A 13,954-nucleotide genomic window follows, 5' to 3' on the forward strand; every position below is an offset into this window, starting at 1 on the left:
AAGAAATACTAATTATAATTATTCCTGACTTTCCTCACCTGCTATCTAACCTTTCCACATCAAGTGTGCCACGAATAATCGCTCGGTCGACAAAACTGACAATGAGTTACAGATACTTCGACAGATTGCAGCAAAAAATTGTAGATCTTATCCTATTGAAAAACCGTCAGCTTAGGAGCTTTTCTCGATTCCTGTTGGACGTCGACTTTTTGCGGTTCGTTGAAGCGGTAGAAGATTCGGAGTGTTATTTGGAAGACCTGTTCAGTAAATCTCATCGAGGAAGTGGATTCGTTCTGCCAATAAAACGAATCGATTTCCTGTGCCAATCGAAGGTTCTTTGCATCAAAAAACTCGAATCTTTAGAACGGGATTACTGGAGACATCCTCGGGGCTCCCACGCAGAGAAAATATTCTTCCAACGACTATCGAAGTACTAAAAATTATTCTTTTTCCTTTCAAGCATTTACTACTAACATACTATTTTACAGTACTCTAAAGGCATTCCACAACTCATTTCAAGAGTTCAATCAGGAAGTCGACAATCTTATCCGACAGCTACCAGAAATATATCAGGTTGTTGAGTATCAGACCCTTCTTTGTCATACCAGATTCCTTCATCTGATTGTTGTTAAGAACCACGAAAACATTCAAAGAATTGCTCATCTCGGATCTCTGCGGTCATACTGCACACACAATGCCGCTCTACTTAAACTAGAAGTACTGAAGCTTTTCCGGAACCTATTGGTAAATTTTGTGCAACTCGTGGAAGACATGGATTCCGTACATTCATCCTCGCTGGAGTCACTCCGGGACAAGCTAAACATGGAGATCAACCTATCCCGCGAGGAAATGGTGATCCAGGAAAAGGAAGTGGTAGAGCTCCGGCATGAAATGTTTCCAACCTCGGAGATCAGTCTCAAAGACCAACGAGACACAGCGATTGACCAGCTGGAAGTGAAGGAATTGAACCTGGAAGTGCGGTTCAAATCGATTGATCTTCTGCAGACCAACATTCAGGGATTGGAACTTCAGGTGGCACAGTTGATCGACGAACGACAACGTGCGCAAGAGCAGTTAACCGTTAAGCGGGCAGCTCTCCGAGCAGGTATAAGAGAGATTATTCGGCTGGAGAAGCTGCTGCTGCAGATTGAGCTAGAAATGTCGGATCGTTTGGTGGAGTTCCAACAAAAGCTGGAGGAATTGGAAATTAAGCGATTGGCAATCCTACAGGACGAAACATTAACCGAAGAGGAACGAGCGCAATTGCTGGCGGAGCTGGAGCAGGAAATTGCGGCGATCCGAGAGAAGCATGACGCCGATCAGCAGTTGCTAAAGAATATATGCGATGAACTGAAAGGGTTATCCAAAGGTGTCACTGATGATCCAGTTGGGTTCAGAAGCGAATTATGGCAGAAACATTTAGATGAGATTAGAGAACTGGAGGAAATGAAGAAGAATGCAACACCGTCGGAGTTACTGCTGATTGAGGCAAAGATTGCGGCGCTGAAGCAAGAGTTTGAGGAAGGCATAAAGTTGCTGGATACTGCTAGTGCCAGGATTCAGTTTTCTGAAGACGAAAATGGAAGGTATTTCATCAATGAAAAAGGACAAAAGGTTTATCAGAGAGAATCTGGAGCTTCACAATACATTTTAACGCCGGACGGTCGCTGGGAGAAGATTAACGAAGGCGTTGAATTGCAAATGGACGAGAAGGGCGAGTTCTATTTGGACAATTTTGGTAGGAAAATCTATACGAAAAGATACTTTGACGATGAGTTCGGAAAATATTATGTCGACAGTAATGGGCATAGGATTTATTTGGAAGAAAGTTCCGTAAGCGATTGGCACGAAGGCGAGGATCTGAGTGGCACCGAAGCAGTGACCGAAACATTTGTCAGTACTGACATTTCAGAAGAAGCTATACCTAGCACATCCGATGTAAATATTTCCGACGAGATAAAAGAACAACGTGCTTCCGATATAAAGTATATTCAGGACACTTTCGGAACAACGATCAAGAAAGGATTGGCACTCGCTTTTTTGCATCAGCCCGAGGATCCAATAGAATTTCTGGCAATGTTTCTGAAAAAATGTCACAGAGATCAACAAATTGAGGCGGAACGAAATAAATTGATGGTGAAGGTGATGCAGATGAAAGAGCGACCAATAAGTAAGGTAGTGTAGTATTTATTGCGATTCCTAATTTTGCTACTTTTCGTTAATTCGAAGTATTGTTTTTAGAGTTCCTCCGACGATGCTTGTTGAGCTTCTTTGGAATCTCTTTGAATTTATACTAATTGTATTTTTGCTTGGTTTGTTGATAACATTTTTAATATTTAATATATTTTTAACATTTTGACGGATAAATAAATAAAAAATAATTATGGTTCCACAACATACCTCCGCAAAGGTGTGAGCTGCACGATTTATCTAGAAGATTCAATATTTTGGCTCATGACAAAATCAGTTAACCAAAAAAAACGAACTGTTTCAATTTGCGGAGCTTTTCATCAAAAGAACACGATGATTTGTTGGCTACGGGCCCTTTACGAAGGAGTACAGTGCATATGCACCAGCAAATCGGGTGGAAATCTGTGGGGTCGTTTCCGATTCGAGTTTGAATTGCTTAGATCTGCTGACTGGTGGGTTTGGCTGTTTTAATGATCCCATGCTTCAGCCAGTATAGATACTGCAGTTTGCATTCAGCATCAGTCGCAGCTGACGGGAAGAGGACATCGCAGATCTTCGCAAAGTCTGCTTTACTCAACTACTTCTTCTTTGACACCTGTTCGCCGTTTATTATCCCGAAAATCGATTGTTTTAAATTTTAATATTCATTCAATCGAGTCAACTTCCCCTCGACACCAGTTGTCGCTTGCCAAACTAAAATTAAAGGCCTTTGCATTGCTCCCACCTACATTCCCCCATTTTTCACACAATATTTCTCCAAAGAAAACTTGATTGAATCTTTTATAATTCTCATATTAGGTTATCAAGAATCTGCTAGAACACCGGGAGGAACCACAATGAGCAAACACCGAACTATTTTAATAGGTTTTCTGTTTAACGCGCGAGAGAAATATAAATGAACGAGCCTGCTGAAATCGTAAGCAGACTAAGAGGGCGATTTTAAAGCTGCTACACTATTTATTTACATTTTTCTTCTCATACACACTAAATGTGCCTAGCTCATATTTTAATTGATTCAGCTGTACAAAAGTTGTATGCAAGATAGGTTACTTCCATTTTGTGTCATTATGATGAATGCAAAAAACTGTCTTTTGGACGCACCAATTTTAAGAGCTCGTAATTGCACATTGCTAAACAGTATGTTAATCACAAGCGTGTTGTTTCAAATGATCATTTTGCATCTAAATTGCCCCTGAACGGAAAAAAATTGTTCCCAAAATCGTGAAAAAAGTGCCATGAATTCTGGAACAATCACGTTTTTATGTTACGAAAACAGGACCATGAACAAAAACCATGACTTTTATAATTATGTTCAATTTCCCTTCAGTAACGCCCGTATAACGCTTTCATTAGTGGAAATATTTGTTTTTGTTTTGTGAATTTTCATAAAACCCAAGGTTGACTCATAATTTTATTCATAGATATAGGAACATTAGCTCACAAAATCAAAATATTCTGGCTATTTTTTTCCTGAACTATTTCACGAAATTCGAGATTTTATTCATGAATCCATTCAATCCTCGTGAACTAAGTCATGATCCCTAGTATATTAATCACGGTCCAATATCGTGAAATGGTTCACAAAATTATCAAATATTATTGATGTATTCGTGAACTGGTTCATGATTCCCATTATATTAGTTACGATCCAATATCCGTGCTCGTGAAATAGTTCACGAAATCATGAAATATTATTAATGTATTCGTGAACCGGTTCATGATACATAGTATAATAGTCACAACTTATCATTCGTTTTCGTGATATAGTTCACGAAATCATAAAATATTATTCATGTATTTGTGAGCCAGTTGGTTCCTAGTACATGATTTGCGATCTATCTAGGATTTATTTGCGTGCTTGTTGCTTGCAACATGGTAATGAAATTTTTTGTGACCTCTTTCACAAAATTTGGAGTATTATTCGTGGAATCATTTATGTTCCGTGAACTTTTTCTTGAAATACCCAACTGATAGCGACCAGTAATAGGAACGAGCAGTAGATATCAACAAAACTATTAGGACCTTGAACACCAAGAACGTTAGTCAGTTGATTAGATTCATTATGATGTTCGGACAGAATACGATAACTGCACTGAGAACCCCAAATAAGCACAAGATATCGCAAATTAGCCTTATTTTAATGATCCAGTTCATATTGTCACGTTATTCGGAGTACAAAACCGTTAATAATCAAAAAATAATAGATCACGATAAGGCGAAGAAAATTTACGAATACCATGATAAAACTGCTGATATCATAAACATTAATAACATTACTCTTTAAAAGTAAGCTTTAAAATAAAATATCATGAAAACATGAATAGAAATTACAAAATCGTTATTAAGATCCTGAAATCAAGAACACAAATCACACAACTAAAGACAAAAAATCCAAAATCGTGTCTAAGATCCTGAAATCATGAACATGAATTGCTCTTTACATGACTAAAATATCACGATAACATGAACTGATGTTACTAAAATCGCGACTTAGATCCTAAAATTATGAACACAAATCAGACAACTCGTGACAAAAATATTTAAAATCGTGACAAAGATCCAGGAATCATGAACATGAAGCACTCCACTCATGACTAAAATATCACGATAACGTGAATAGAAATTACGAACATCGCGAGATCTTGAAATCATGAACTTTAATCCAGCTAACGTCATGAGAATTCACAAGAATCGTGAATAGGTTCTTGAAATCATGAACAACGTTTGACTGCCCACTGTTTAATTCCAAATCATGAACAAGATTCACAACAAAAACTAAACATGTCCACGGTTCAAAAACAGTAACCCAACCAAACATTCTAATGCAACACCATGTACATATTCAGGGCAATATGGTTTTTAAAAAACGAATAATTTCATGAATACGAGATTTATTATTCATAAGTTCAGGAAATTAGTCACGGTTTTCGTAAATCGTTCACGCAATCGTGACCATTTATTCATGAATTTATGAACGGATTTTTTTCCATGTGGTCAATAATGGAGTGGCAACCGCGGACAATTTCTTATATTTAAACAATCATTTCTGTTGTGTTGTGCGTAGATTTTTTGCTGACATTATCTTGGTGTCCGAAATTTAACATCGACACACTTTCTTCCATTTTTAAATGTTTACTTAGTTTCATTAATTAATTTGATAGTGTGTACAAAAGGGTGTTTTCTCCAAATTTGATCCTATATCACCCCCGCTGTCCATAATCACGGTTATTCAAATTGTTTTTGAAATATGTCGTATCGAAAGAGACACATAATTCTAGCACCTATGATATGTGCGAAAGCCCTTTCTCGTGTCAACGAACTTTTGCACGACAAAGTGCATGTTGTGTTTTCAAATGATTAAATCGATATTCGAATGACTTGAATACACCCCCACTCGTTCAATAACTTATATGGACTTCCCGTTCCCCTGGATCCTCGGTTACGATGCGGACACAACAAATCGGTTGCTATCGACGCCAAGTGGATAAATAATGAATGAGCTGTTGCCCTGGATTATCAGTAAAACATTCTTCACGATGGAAAGCTCTACAACAATGTCAACGTTTTTCCGCTGTCAAATTCTTCATCGGAGCAACAAAGTAATATTGTATGCTATCATGAGTCCTAATTTATAAAGCAAATATTTGAGACAGAATCAGAGCACAAACCAGTCGGCTTAGAGGGAGAAATCATTTTTCATCACATTTTTTTACAGCTCGACAAACATGCAATGGTAACAGAGAGCTCCATGTTTGCTTTTGACATAAATCAACCCAAATTGTTCGGTGAGCAGAACATGCGGATATATTCCGCCAAGTGGAACGAACGCACATTGCAATCCGTACATTCAACAACGGTAGAACAAATTTTTGCTGAAGTTTAAAGGATAGGACCAGGGTATTTGAACAGTGTGCTTGTCGTCACCATGATTTGGTACTACAGAAATCGGGTTCGCGGTAGCAAATAGCTGTATTACGATTAATTTTTAGGCCAAATTCTGTATCGAAATATTGTAAAAAGGATGTTTTATTTGCGATTTGAAATACCAAATTTGTTTTTTTTTCCTTTCCTATGAAAGATGTGTAGCAGCTGTTTCAATTTTTGGGATTCCTGTTACAACATTCACTAACGTTCTCTAGAAATATTTATCGATTTTTTCGTTTCTGGCAATGATTTACTGTGCAGTGCTGTACTAAAAAAATGTTTGCTTACCCACTTCAGCAAAAGTGAATTGAATAACACACCGCCAACGCCAAGAACAAGCAAACAGCATATATTAGCAAACAACCCATATCGGATTTCACCTGCGAAGCTCGTATGCCACATAGCGTCTATGTTGCTGTTGCCATCACTTCCACTACATAATATGTCGCCGTACACTATCAATCATCATCATCTTAAGTGACAACATCTGACCAGTAGCTGACGAGGAAGTGGGTTCCGGGCATACGCCTGTTGCCATATTATGGATATCAGCGACCATTTTTCGTCCCAATCGGTTCACACTATCCCCCGGTAGACACTGACTGACTGGCAACGGAGGAAAAAATATTGTAGGATATCTGTCGATTCACCCAGCTCCGTGGCGAAGTATTCAGGCACAAACGAGCTATCATCCCTGGGTGGCAGCCCCAGGCAAGATGGTCAAATTTTTCATACAGGAGGAACCCTACACGAAAATAAATAATACAGTGTGCGACTAGACCAATTCCGGTGTCGACAGTCTGTGCCGCTAGTCAACTTGTCAGCAGATGTCGCCGAAACAAATCTCCGGTATTCCATTCTCCCTGACGCTTTCCGGGTTGGAAAGCAACCGATTTGGCCGGATAGAAGCAGCATGGTTTATAGCGTAAATGGTGCGGCCATAAATATTCAACACAGGTAGCAATTCGAACGAAACGGCGGAGCAAGAGGCTGCCACCAGCTTTGTGCTGGGTGGTGTTAGTGGGAAATCGTTTGGGGGAGGTATTCGAGAGGGTGGATTCATAACGACTTTCAATTTTTCGACTGAGCGGCTCCATTACGCAAATCAGATCAAACCACCACACGCCGTCAAGTGAGCAGTTATAAAGATGTCAGTGTCGTGAATTGTGGTGCATTATGTGCTCAAGGTTTAAAGAAGAGGTTATGATTTTAGAACTGATAACTGATTTTCTGTTCGTAGGCGGTAGTGAATCACCATAAAATGAGAAATGCTGATTCGCGACAGTTTTACTTGACTCTTAGTCGATTCAGTGATTCATTTGAGAAGATGGAAGACATATCTGTTTGATTTTGAATAGATATTTTGATTCCATATATACAAATAGGTGTGCATATGTTCATTGCTCACAGCTAACTCACACTATTTGCTACATTTTAGGAACATCGTGCTTCATAAGTTCGGTGCAGTGCATTCATTCAGTTAATTTCAGTTTAAATTCAATTTCAGTTTCAAACTGAATTTTGCTTTTACGCTGACCCTACAGGCCCTACATGCCCACATATCATCAAATGTTGTTCCTTAGGCACATCTTAACATGTTTTAACAGGATTTTTATATAGATAAGAATATCAAAAACAAGAAAAATTAGTAGTATTTTTTCTTGGCTTTGAAATTCTTTTCAATATAAAAATTCAGTTAACAAATTTTCTAATGCGATTAGAGCTATAAAACATGTTAAGATATGTCTAAGGAACAACATTTGATGATATATGGGCATGTAGGGCCTAATAGTCATTTTTGGCGAAACTTCTTAAATTCACACGTAGAACAAAAATCTGGGCTGACCCATGCATATTTCAAAACTTTTTCAAAATGTGGAGAGGTCTAATGCACACAGAAATAGGCAATTATAGATTCGCTCAACAGTAAAGTTTTTACAGGATCGAACTTTTTAAAAATTAATTGTGGTTCACTCACTCTTTTTCATGAGTTGATTTTTTTTATCAATTTGCGATGCCGGCCCTTCAGTTGAACTGATCAAAAAAAATAATGCTCATATCCACTAAACAATCAGTCGCATGGCGGCATGACCGGGTACCCTAGTGATATGGTGAATCACACTCTCTTCTAGCATTTAGCAGGTTAACATACAAACGCTTAGACCTTCGCGACCATCAACGCACACCAAAGCCAGTGATCTCGCAAACATAAAAACAGCCCGATGATTAAGTAATTATATTAGCACATATAAACTTAAAAACGCAGTCTCAAGCGAGAACCTACAAACGCCCATTTTTGCGCTATAATGCATCGGTCACGTCCGGAAATCTCTAACTTCGGTCTTAGTTACCGGGATCTCTAGTGATATGAGACAATTTACTCTCTTCTAGCATTTGACCTATACTCTAAAAATTAACAATTGAATTAAGAAAGAGCGATCATTCAAGAATATACGCGAATATACGAATGGACATGTGGTTATAAAATCGAATTTTTGCACATTAAGTTACGTAGACGCGCCATACAACCGCCCATGCGATCGAACACGTTAACGTACGAACGCTCGATCCCTTCGCGACGATACACGCGATCGTGAAGCCACTACGACCGCACATATCTGAACCACATAATGAAGATCATCAAGAGACCAGGCGATAAGAACACGTACAAAAATATACAAACGCTCAAGAGTTTTGCGATAATACAAACCCGATTACCAATACGACCATTCACGCAAACCTACGCCCACGATCTCATCATACCATGCACTTACAAATTCACAAACGCGGTCGTAAATGTGAACATACAAAGCTTCATAGAATCCCTTTCTCGCGCGATAATTATTCGGTCACATCCGGAAGCACCCATTCTCGGTTCTCGAAGTCTAGGTAAATGTCTTTAGATAGACACTATGTACCAAATATCAAGTTTCAGGGCACCATACTCGAATAATCCAATGATATAGGGAATTCACTCTCTTCTAGCATCTGAATCGTGCACTGAAAATTGAACATCTGCATCGCTTTCCACGCGAACATGAAGCATGGCTAAGAATCTCTCAAATGGTGATTTTCCATCAAACCTCAACCGTTACAAAGTTGTTGAACTTTTTGTCATAAAAATTTATTTGTCTTAAAATATCTCTAACTCAAAAAGTACACTTTGTATTTCAAATCGATTAGATCCTTTGAGAAGGTGAGAAAATTTTCCATTGAGTGATGCCCTTATATATTTCAGCTAATGAGTTTAAGTAACCTTTTCAAAGTAATTTATTTAAAATTTAACAATTTTGATCGATTTTTCGTCCATTTCTTGAAAATCTTAATAGTTAACATATTCATTTTAATTTATCAGATTGTTAGTGTTAAAGAGCTGCTTAATTCGTTTTTTGACATGATACACTTATCTTTTCTTGTTTTTAAGTGTTTAGGTTATTGAACTTGGATATTTGTATCTCATTTTCATTAATACTAGCTCTAATTGAAAAAGTATGGCTTTTATTGTACTTTTTTTCTCTCTCTTTTCATTCGAAAGCCGGAAAATTTTTTACAGAGAAACAAAATCTAGTGGTCAGAGCACGCGCCTGGAAATTGTATGGCCGGGTTATGACGAAGTACAACGTATGCCTTCTCATGGACGACGAAACTTATATCAGGACCGATAACAGGAAACTTCCCAGTCAAATGTTTTATCTGGCTACAACATGGGATGATGTCCACAGCAAATCCAAGTTCGGTTTCGCCAATAAGAAACTGACGATCTGGCAAGGAATTTGCAGTCGCATACTTAAGGGGGCGTCTGTTGTAGAAAATCGGTGTAAATCGATTTTTTCATTCGTTTGTTATTATTGAACCTCTAGAACAATCTCACGCAACCTTCTTTTGTGTTAAACAGTTATGTGTTCCTCGTGCGTATTTGTTTTCAAATCCTCTGATTGATCGTTCTAAGAAATCGCATTCTTCAAATTGGCGGACACGATAACTCGAAAACTATTCAACGGATTGACTTGATATTTTTATGAGAATTCATAAAGTGTGAGCCAATCGATGAACCACGGAAAACTGGATAAAATATATTTCTTCCCAGTATTTTGAAGAAAAGTGAGCAAATTTAGCTTTAAAATGAGATTTTTTGGTTTTTATGATGGCATTTTCCGGAAATGAAATTATTTTCTATTTTTTTATTCATCGAGTAACTACAAGTCTAAGTTTTATAAAACTTTTATAAAACTAAACGTCTAAGTTTTATAAAGCTTTATATAACCTGTTTTCGACAATTTTATTCGAAGTCCGCCGTGGCGCTCCTCGCCGTGATAATGGTTCGACGTTAACTCTTGGAACGCTCGTATGTTTGGCTTTGTGCGACTGAATTTTTTTTTCTTCGTTCATATTGAATGGATAAATAAACCCTAATATTGCACAAGAGGTCCATTGTTGCCTTACCTTCAAAATCGTAAAACAAAATTACTTTCGATTTGAGCACTTTAAACCACACACCTAGAAAAAATAATGTAAATTTACGTCTCCTGACCCTGACATATACGAGCATCAAAAATGACTTAGTTTTACGTTTGATTTAAATTTTACATGACGTTTAATTTCGTAAATCATGTAATTTTATGTTACTATGTTTTAATTGCCGCAAGGTTCTACTGTATCGATTGTAACATGTAATTTTACTCCACATACAGCATTTGTTCTGAATGGTAGGAAGTGTAATTTTATGTCATTGCGCATGTAAAGTATATGTTTCATGTAAAATTAAACGGAACACGGTAATGTTCCGTCATTTCGTAAATTACGGTTTGTTGAATTGTGTCATGTTTGCAATTACGTCAACGATAAAATTCAGATTTTTTTGGTGTGCAGTTGCACCCCTTAAAACCAAGCTTTTGATTAACTCAAATCGGTAATTCATTTTAAATTGTATTTATAAACCACGGAAATCACATGTGTTTGATCCGTTTTTACATACCTACATCTCACTATTGTCGATGTGGAAATTATTTACTATAATGAACAGCTCATGCAATGAAGAATGACTAATTCTGTGATTTAGTCCTATATTTGTCAATGCAAGTGTTATGTTTTTGTTGCAATCAAAGCGATCTGTATCCTAATGATTGATCTGTTCAACACGTTGCAGAGCTTACAGCTCTCTTATCACTTATCTTAACTTATCTAAAATTAGTCATTCTATAACTTTACATGTGTTATGGTTGGGAGAATATAGAATGATAAAATATAAAATTTTTGATCTTGGTTAAATTAGAACTACGCAAACTCTCCCAAAGACGTGATAATGCATTCTGGTGCAGTGTCTTTAACAATAAGTGGAAAAATATATATTCGTTATAATGACGAATTTATCATACATTTAACAAAAAAGTATTTTGCTCATAGGAGGGTAACTATTAATAAACAAGAAATGAGATCATGGATTTGTAGCTTCATTCTGATCTAATTTCCGATGCCTTGATTTGAAAATAAGAAATTTACATGCGAATAAGAAGTAACTGTTGATCATTACATCACGGTGTCTTTGTCGAAAAACTTTATTCAAAAAAATTCAGCATCTGTAAAACTTCGGGATATGAAAGAATGGACTTTTCCCTTTCATTTCAAAGTAAAATTAAAATATTCTGTCGGGGGATCTAGAACAACTTTTTGTTTTAAAGTTTTTTGATTGAAAACTTAAGTTTTTTGATGAAAATAATTCGCATTTTCGCTACTAATTGGTACTATAGACATTAAAAAAAATACTAAAAGTGAGAATCTGACGAACAATTTCATTGTCTACAACTTCGTTGAATGCTATAAATCGATGTAAAATTACCCGAGAAAGTTATTAAAATTTAATCAGTTTTTAGGTGTGCACGGAGCCTATGGATTAAGAAGTCGATTAACAAGGACTTACAAAAGAATGTTGGGTTCAAATGAACAGTAAATTCAGATAAATTTCAATGTATACAAAGTCCCATTCTAGAAAAAATATATTTTCAGATTCCTCCGGATCTTTGGCGAAAATGACACTTTATGAACTATATGAAAGGTGTGGAAAGGTGTTGACCAAATTTATTCGATAATCTTATACCTTTTCAAGATGTTGATTAATGTAGTAACGGATTTTATCATGCCATTTTCATTTCTTTCCTCTCTCTAGGAGCTGGCTAATGTAAACTAGAATGACCCTTCTTCCTGATCCTATCCTGCCTGGTGAAATACAATTGGCTTATATTCAAAGCTTTGTATTTGAATGAACTAAAGTAAACAGTTGGAGTCATTGTAATAAACGATGGATTTTATTGCAATTTTGGGTTGAGAATCCTGTTTGTCTTTATCAACATTAAAAGAAAGATGATTGAAAGAGAAAAAAGCTCTTCAAGTTTTGGATCCATGTTTGTTATCTTTTGGGGTAGATTCATTTCATCAGAATTTATAGATGTAGATTTTTGCTTGTCCTCAAATTTTATTTCTAAATCGAACACACCTCACATAATCTTAGAAAACAGAACAAACCCAAGTTTCATAATTTCCCTTAAGAAGAAATTCCGGAGTCGTTACTCGTTGAACACGGATCACAACAGAAAACCAAAATGAAAATATCAGGCTGGCATTCAGTAAATTCTCAAAGTAATACAAGTCTGTTTATTGAAGATTTACCTCTTAATATGGGATAAGAGCAACGACAACATATCAACAAGACAGAGTTGCCAGTTCAGTTCAGAATCTGGAGACATTAACAGCAACACGTCTTTCGGGTAAAGGTGATACTTTTTATATCTACTTTTATATTGAGATCCCTATCTTCGTACAATAGACAAAACCTTAATTCTCATTTACTATTGCGATTTCTGTTCAATGTACAGCAATTCCCAAAAGTTAACAAACTTGAACATAAATCTCATCGAATTATTTTTTCTATCCTTCATGAAACTGTCAATCAGGGGTGGCATTGTGCATCTCGAAACGAAAGGTTTATTGTATGCAAGGTAGGATTCTCAATCGAAATCAAATCAAATGAATATCTAATCGAGTTTGATCAAATATATAGTTATATATTTGGCTTAAATTTTACAAGATACCAACGAGCAAAAAGGTTGATTCAAGATTACATCAAGCATACTCCAGAATGAGCGAAGAAATAAAAAAGAAGAAACATATATCTGTGACAGAAAAAAAAAACTGTTTCATTTTGCTGCATTACCAAGCATCTATCAAAAGGGTCAAATTTTATCTACTCTTCTCTCTCCTTGCTCCTAAAATATCATTTGTGAGCATAAAACGGTGGAATCTGGAATTATGTTTTTCCGCTTAAAAGTGGGACTTTATTAGCATTCAAGTTCTTCTGAGCACACTATTAAAATAAGGCAATCCCTTTTTTTTACAAATGAAAATAATTTTGGAATAAAGCTTCTTAACCAATAGGCCCCGTGCGAATCTATAAATTTTGATAAAAATTTAATAGCTTTCTCTGGCGATTTTAGATCGCGATGTAGTTTTCTACAAAGTTGTACACAATGAAATTGTCCATCAGAATCTCACTTTTGATAATATTGGAATGTCTAAAGTACTACCTAGGGGCAAAAATGTGAACCAATTTCATTGAAAAACCTAAGTTTTCAAACAAAAAAACTTTGAAATAAAAAGTTGTTCTGGAGCCCCCGACAGAATATTTTAATTTTACTTTCAAATGAAAGGGAAAAACCCATTCTGTCATGTGCTGAAGTTTTAGCGATGCCGATTTTTTTCGAATAAAATTGTTCTACCAAACACACCGTGCATATCTATTATGATCATGAACGAATGCCATCCGATCAGTCAAATTGAAAGTTGATAA

At 36.4% G+C, this 13,954-nt stretch overlaps 2 protein-coding genes across 2 annotated transcripts in view; both read left to right on the top strand.

The window, feature by feature from the left end:
• Positions 1-13,954, top strand: part of LOC131678292 (CD63 antigen-like) — a 234,650-nt gene that overhangs the window by 96,655 nt on the left and 124,041 nt on the right. The window lies entirely within an intron of this gene.
• LOC131679516 (repetitive organellar protein-like) lies at positions 102-2,360 on the top strand. Its single transcript, XM_058960254.1, has 3 exons — positions 102-430; positions 489-2,175; positions 2,242-2,360. Exons 1-3 carry the CDS (start codon positions 102-104, stop codon positions 2,263-2,265), a joined length of 2,040 nt encoding a protein of 679 aa, XP_058816237.1. The 3' UTR covers positions 2,266-2,360.

This window comes from Topomyia yanbarensis, chromosome 2, assembly GCF_030247195.1.
Source record: "Topomyia yanbarensis strain Yona2022 chromosome 2, ASM3024719v1, whole genome shotgun sequence".
In the NCBI taxonomy this organism is placed as follows: domain Eukaryota; kingdom Metazoa; phylum Arthropoda; class Insecta; order Diptera; family Culicidae; genus Topomyia; species Topomyia yanbarensis.

Coding starts and splice junctions, on each gene's coding strand:
- LOC131679516 (XM_058960254.1), top strand. CDS start 102: ATGAGTTACAGATACTTCGACAGATTGCAGCAAAAAATTGTAGATCTT. Junction 431..488: donor TTCTTCCAACGACTATCGAA/GTACTAAAAATT, acceptor ACTATTTTACAG/TACTCTAAAGGCATTCCACA. Junction 2,176..2,241: donor AAGAGCGACCAATAAGTAAG/GTAGTGTAGTAT, acceptor TATTGTTTTTAG/AGTTCCTCCGACGATGCTTG.